The sequence below is a fragment of the Bidens hawaiensis genome, unplaced genomic scaffold, assembly GCF_021521415.1.
Source record: "Bidens hawaiensis isolate Kalapana, Puna unplaced genomic scaffold, B.hawaiensis_p1.1 tig00012646_1, whole genome shotgun sequence".
In the NCBI taxonomy this organism is placed as follows: domain Eukaryota; kingdom Viridiplantae; phylum Streptophyta; class Magnoliopsida; order Asterales; family Asteraceae; genus Bidens; species Bidens hawaiensis.
The window spans coordinates 560,539-568,144 of NW_027492046.1; the positions used below are offsets into that span (position 1 = coordinate 560,539).

General features: G+C 38.4%; 1 protein-coding gene and 1 pseudogene across 1 annotated transcript; both read right to left on the minus strand.

The window, feature by feature from the left end:
- Positions 1-3,879: 3,879 nt before the first annotated feature.
- LOC143541752 (uncharacterized) lies at positions 3,880-4,395 on the minus strand. The gene has a single exon (XM_077034489.1). The coding sequence runs from the start codon at positions 4,393-4,395 to the stop codon at positions 3,880-3,882; it is 516 nt and encodes a 171-aa protein (XP_076890604.1).
- A 2,174-nt stretch (positions 4,396-6,569) lies between these two features.
- Positions 6,570-7,010, minus strand: LOC143541753 (peroxiredoxin Q, chloroplastic pseudogene; annotated as a pseudogene).
- Positions 7,011-7,606: the final 596 nt, after the last annotated feature.

A 7,606-nucleotide genomic window follows, 5' to 3' on the forward strand; every position in this document is an offset into this window, starting at 1 on the left:
GTATTATTTTATTGATTAGGATTGGGCCATGGTTTTAAATAGTGGGGCAGCCCTGGTGATGTTCATGTTTAAACTAACATATGAACAATCAAGTCCAAGCTACATACGTGCCTCATCATCGATCACCACAATTGCTAGCTATCATCTTTTTTGGGGCATGAGACGGCACCACCACATAAATATCAACCATGGATTATGGATATGGAAGTCGCTAGCGTAGCATGCAATAATTAACATGGAAGCTAATCATGTTATTGGACAACTAAAGAGCGACCTTAACTCTTTCGTTCATGTAGTACAAAGGCAATATTAATCTCCATTTAGGATTGAAAACAAAGCTTCTATACCCATCAATAATAATTATTAATATTATACTAGTGTGACAAAATTGATGGTGAAATTAACTATTTTTTTAATTAAAATACTTTCTTAGTATAGAAACTTTACTAAAAATATTTATTGAAAATATGAAATAAATGTTAAAACTGTTAAACTTGGGACAAGTGAACCGATAATCAAAAACCAACCAACAACAACAACCGATTTGCTCAAAATTTGAGAGCGACTCTTTTTGATTAATGAAAACAAGAAAATAAAAAGTGCATAAAAGAAACAAAGAACTAATTGGGTTTATATAACCACCCGTACAAGACTCCTACCCAAACTCAAACACTTCAAATTTTAAAACTTAAACAAAGACTAATAGATTAATGCAAATAATGGATAAACCAAAAACTTAAACTTAAAAGATAAAGATAAATTTTGATCTCCTCCAAGCCACCCCATGAGACCAACCTATCCACCCAACAAGTCAATGATGCATATCGTTTAATACTCCCTCTCAACATCGACTGTATTCATTCCCATCTTAGCATAGAACTCTTTCATTTTAGCACTCGGTAACCCCTTCGTGAACACATCTGCTACTTGCTTACTTGTATACACATACATCAGACCAATCTCTCCATTCAACACCTTTTCACGAACAAAATGATAATGTACCTCCACGTGCTTAGTACGCGCATGAAACACCGGGTTCTCGGCCAAGCCGACTTGTTATCACAAAACAACTCCACTTCATACTCGATATTCTGTCCCAAATCTTTTAACAAACGAACCAGCCATACCAACTCTTGAGCCGCTAGTGCAGAAGCACGGTACTCCGCTTCGGTAGTTGAAAGAGACACTGTCGGTTTTCTCTTACTACACCATGATATGACACTTGAACCGAACATAAACACATACCCCGACGTCGACCTTCTACTTCCCGGATCGCCGGCGTAATCGACATCACAAAAACCTCTAAGTTTAGCATACGACTCCTTCTTAAATTCAACACCCATCCTGTAAGTTGATTTAACATACCTCAAAACTCTTTACATGGCATACATATGAGGCTTTCTTGGAGTTTGCATAAACCTACTTAAAACACCAACCGCAAACGCGATATCGGGCCTTGTCAACGTGAGATATACCAAACTTCCCACCATGCGCCTATACTCGGACGGATATTCTAGTTCAGTTCCTTCGTCCGGATACAACTTTGCATTCACATCAATTGGAGTTGACGCCGGTTTGCAACAATTCATACCAAATTTTTGTAGCAAATTAATTACATACCTCCTTTGATGCAAAACCACAGACCCTTTTTTGTATTCAAGCTCTAGCCCAAGAAAATGTTGTAACCGACCTAGATCTTTCAACTTGAACCGCGTGTTAAGGTTTTCTTTTAGTTGATTAATCACCTCTTCGAAATCACCGGTGATTATTAAATCATCAACATAAACCAATACTACCACCACCTTTTTTCCAAAGGTCTTAACGAACAAACTTGAATCTGAGGTCGTGATGGAAAACCCATTGTGTTCGAGAAATTCAGCCATCTTCCCGAACCACGCCCGCGGCGACTGCTTTAGACCATACAAAGCTTTCTTTAATCTACAAACATAATTTGGATTACTCGAGCTAACGAACCCAGCCGGTTGTGTCATTTGTATGGTATGATCTAAGCTTCCGTATTAGAAAGCATTATTAATATCCATCTGCCACATATTCCACCCTTTGCTTACAGCCAAAGCTATGACGGTTCGGACAGTTGTTAATTTTGCAACCGGGCTAAAAGTTTCTTCGTAGTCTAAACCGTATTGTTGTGAGAACCCCCGGGCCACGAGCCGAGATTTACATCTTTCCACTGTGACGTCTGGTCTACGCTTCACTTTTTAGACCCATTTACACGAAATTGGCTTCACTTCTTCCGGTAACGGAACCAATTCCCATGTTTGATTTCCTTCAAGAGCTGACATATCGGCTCGCATTGCTTCGACCCACTCTGCTTTCTTACTCGCTTCATCAAACGAGTCCGGCTCGACAACCTGTTCTTCAACCATTGCTACATTAGCATATCGTGGGTTTGGCTTCCGATCTCGAGTCGATCTTCTAGACGGTACTTCTTCTTTTTGAACTTGATCGCTTACCTCAGTTGTCTCATGACTTGTACTAGCCTCATCATTATCTCCATTAGAATTATCATAAAAATTCAAACTTACTTGAGACAATTCTTCTTTCAAAACTTCGGTATCGGGTAAAGCTTGTCTACTTGACGACCACCAAGCCGACATCTCATCAAACACCACATTACGAGAGATGTAACACTTCTTTGTTGTCGAATCCAAACAGCGCCACCCTTTTCGTTGAGAATCGTATCCCACAAAAATACACCGAACAACTTTCTTCTCTAATTTATGACGTAGGTGGCTGGGAATAAACGTGATTATAAAGCGCTTACCACTTATCGATGGTTGATTCACAGCCCCAAAAACATCCGTATGGACAAGGTCGAGAGGAGCACTCGACTTAGTCTCGGATTCATCAAACGTTGTTGTTTCGCCTTCCCAAATTGGCATCCAGCACATACATGATCCGGGTGCACTTCATAAGCCGGCAAATCCCTTACCGTTTGCTTCTTCATCATAATATCGAGTTTATCGAACCCGACATGACCGAGCCGTCGATGCCATAAATCGGCGTTTTCGTTACTTCGGGTCTTCTCTACATAAGCAATTCAGCCGAGAGAACATACATTGTCTCGTTTCTTTTACCTTGTAAAACCGGTTTACTTGGAGTTTCAAAGTGGTCGAACACTTTAACATCGTTCGGCCCGAACAACACGTAATGACCTGCATCAGTAAGTTGAGGGACTGACAACAAATTCTTCTTCATACCGGGCACGTGATACACATCTTTCAGTGTTAAATCGTTTTTACTTGAACCGGCCAGGAACGCCACGTCTCCGATATGCGCGATCGAATGTTTTGAGTTATCAGCAAAAACAACCACTTTGCTTCCACCATATTTTATTTGATTCAATAACTTGCCTTTTTCCCCGGTCATGTGGTTCGAGCATCCGGAATCAACAATCCAGTCATCAAATTTATTTGCTTTCGGTTGAACAGTTCCCGTGTAAGCATGCGCATCGGTTTCTTAAGCGAAGTATGCTTCGACATCCCACTCATCATCTAGTTCAACTTCCGCATTATTCCCTTCTTCTTGATTCTTTCCTGGACAATTTTGAGCTATGTGACCCTTTCTTCCGCACTGGTAGCACCTGAATGAAAACTTCTTTTCACCAGAACTCTTGTTATTTTCTTCGGCTTTGTCTCCTTTAACCTCTCTTTCTTTCTTATGCCATGGCTTCTTTTTCTCATTATACTTTCCTCGACTATGAAACTTCCCGGTTCGAAAACCGTTCTTCCCTTTCCCGGCATACAAGGCTTGGTCTTCGGCCTTTGACGGACCAACCGAAACCTCTCCCATCTACTTCATTAAAGCTTCTTGGCTTGCCAAGTAATTTTTAAACTCACCAAGTGTAGGTGGGTTTGCCTATCCTTGTAGAGCTGCAACGAAGCTTCGGAACTCGGGTTTCAACCCGTGAATAATGATTCTCTTCATCCTTGCATCCCCGATCCTAGCTTGTTGATCCAATTCTCCAATTTCCCAACATAACGTCTTCACTTTGTGAAAGTATTGTGGTATAGTAAGTTCCCGTTGGCTTATCGACAATAACTCATTCTCCAAAAGTTGGAGTTTGGTATCATTTTTCTTAGAGAATAACGCAGCCAACGCATCCCACGCCGGTTTCGGTGTTTCGAGATCTTGGATATGTTCCAACAGCTCTTCATCGATTGTTGTTTTCAAGTAGAACATGGCTTTACCGACTTTCACTCGCCACTTCCCAACAGCCCCGTTCACATCATTCCTCGGCTCCACGGTGCTTTCACCATTGACAACTTCCCACAGATCTTGCCCTTGCAGATATGACTTCATACATGTCGCCCATGTATTATAGTTCGAGTTGTTCAACTTCTTCACACCACCAACGACTTGGACCTCTGACATGATTCGCGGGTTTGGCTTTGATACCACTTGTTAAACTTGGGACAAGTGAACCGATAATCAAAAACCAACCAACAACAACCGATTTGCTCAAAATTTGAGAGCGACTCTTTTTGATAAATGAAAACAAGAAAATAAAAAGTGCATAAAAGAAACAAAGAACTAATTTGGTTTATATAACCACCCGTACGAGACTCCTACCCAAACTCAAACACTTCAAATTTTAAAACTTAAACAAAGACTAATAGATTAATGCAAATAATAGATAAACCAAAAACTTAGATAAAGATAAATTTTGATCTCCTCTAAGCCACCCTATAAGACCAACCTATCCACCCAACAAGTCGATGATGCATATCATTTAACAAAAACAAATGTGAAAGAGTCCAATTTTAAGAATATTGTAAGATATAATATTTTCAGTATATAGTGCGTTTGGTTACAAGAACTTGACAACCTTAGTAGAGGGTTGGTTGTGGATCCAACTATGGCATATGACACAGGTCTACTAAAAAGATGAATATGTAGAGATCAATTTTAAATATACTGTATGTATATTATGCATTTAACAATTTGTGGTATTATATATATATATATTTGTTCTTTCACCTCACCGGATGGCCAAACAATGCCAAAAAAATCTATAAGTGAGTGATAGACATTCGCACAAAAATAAAAACTCCCATACATATTAGCATCCTGAATGTTCATGTCATCTCGTCCGTGGCACACCCTAAGTTTGCGATGAGAAATTGAGAAGTTGACCCAAAAGTTGGTTGACTTTTATATGGACTACGTAAAGAAAAACATAACATAAAATTTCCAAACTTCAAAGCAACATAATTTGGCTAGGAGAGGAGTTTTGTCATGTGTGGCCAATTATCATACTTGAATTCCTTCATTCAAGTGTTCGATTTCATCATTGATTGACTCTTTTTACCCTTAAACGGGTACATTGTTGATTGACATAATTTATGCGCTTATTTTTTTATTAACTAATTTACGTGTCTATTAATGTATTCAATTTAAGTATTTAATTTCTAGTTCATAATTTTGAAATTTTAGCGATACCTAACAAAATTAGAACCTATTGCTTGTAAGGAGCGTTATATAGCCAGCCAGTCGGGTAAGGAGAAGAAAGATGACATGATGGAGAGAGATGATTCGGATGGAAGATTTAATTCCAAAAGCGATAACAGATGTTATAGCAGAACCCAAGCCTATATTCGTCTTAATTCATAAAATATATTAATGATTGGTACTAAATAGAATTTGTCATGATGGTGCACACTCACAAAACGTTATTCACTTTGTCAAATTAAATGTACAGGTTCTTTAAGTACATCGTACAAGATTTAGACTTACATCATACGCTATATGTAAATTTAAACTCACCTTGTATTTGTAATCTTTTTATTATATATTTAAGAAAAGTATTTTCTCAATGACAGCGTACATAGTTATTTTAAAAAGTCATACAATAATCATTAAATTTGAAACCTTGAATTTGTGTACTGAATCAATATATAATGTCCAAACAAATCTTTCAGTTGTTTCCAACTTAGCCGAAAACTTTACTCCATAATATTTGAATAAATTCCATGATAACTAAATCAAATACTGAGTTTTATGTTAAAGAAAGAAAGAAATGATAGATTCATTTGTATAAATAAATGATAGACATGCAAGTTTGTTGAGTTGTTTTGTCAGCTACCTGACTGAATGAATTAAAGAGTCTGAAGCAACTTCAAGGTCTCGTCAATGTGTTTCTCAGGCTGAAACTGGTTGTTGTAGATAAGCTGAACGACCCCGTTCTTGTCAAGAACATACGTCTGTCGGCCAGGCAATGTACCAAAAAGATCAGACGGGACACCCCAGTCTTTTCGCACTTTGTTGCCCTCATCGCTCAGCAACGTAAACGGGAGTCTGTATTTCTTTGCAAATGCCTGCATAGAAATAGTAATATTAATAAACATCGGCCATATATATATTGCACTTATATATATATATATATACCTTGTGTGATGCTGCATCATCCCCACTGATCCCAACAACCTGCGCTCCCGCCTTTTTGAATTTTTCATAAGAGTCCCTGAATGCACATGCCTGCGGAATAACGTGCGTACAACGGGTATTTAATTATTAATTAAGTAATAATAAGTATCAAACATGAATGCCTAGCTAAGGGAGGGTGAGGGTGAGTGAGCTGCCTGTTTGGTGCAACCAGGGGTTTCATCAGCAGGGTAGAAGTAGACGACAACAGGCTTGCCTTTGAATTTGGAGAGGCTCACATTCTTACCGTCTTGATCTTTAAGTGTGAAAGACGGGGGCACAGACCCTTTGTTCACCTAAACATAATTATAATATATACTTTAAGTGTCCGTACGTCAGGATATTATTATTATTATTAATAAGCTGTTAAATGTAGGTACCTTTGCACAAACAATGGGGGAGGTCTTGCTGCTGGTTAAACAAGTAACAGAAGATGAAGAAAGTGAGAGGCTTTGGCCCTGGAGGAAGTTGGATTTGAAAGCAACAGCAGCGAGTGGGTGTTGTCGATTACAACAGGTAGTCGGGAGCACAGATGGAAGAAGAAGGGGCTTTGCCAGAGACGCCATTAATTAGTTTTACTTTCTTTCTTTCTTTCTTTGCATATGAAGAAGAAGAAGAATATGGAGGAAGATGATGATGAGTGAGTGAGTGAGGGGAGGACAGGACACCATATCTTCACCCAAGTTGACGTGGATGCATCTCATCCAACTACAAAACTAAAATCATCTATCTAGTAACTACTAGACTATGCCTCTAACTGGGCCTGGCCCAAACAAAGAGGTTTGTGTCACTCGTGCATACGTCATCTCTACTTCTTATACCTAATTAATACATGCCCTACTTAGATTTTCTATTATATATTCATATATGCTTATCAATTCTGAATTCATTACTAATTTGAGACTCCTTTTAAACAATGTTTTCAGACTCGTACCGAACATTGATACGGATATCTTACTGGGTCACTGGTCGAACTGGCTCAGAAGATCGGACCGAACATTGACACAGATGATGTAATAAATAATATATATATATGTAAAACAATAATAATAATCAACTTCCCGTCCAGTTACAATTTAGAAAATAAACTAGAGCAATAAAATTAAAGCAAAAATAAAACCATTATAAACTTACAATGTGTAAATTACTAAACATACGGTGG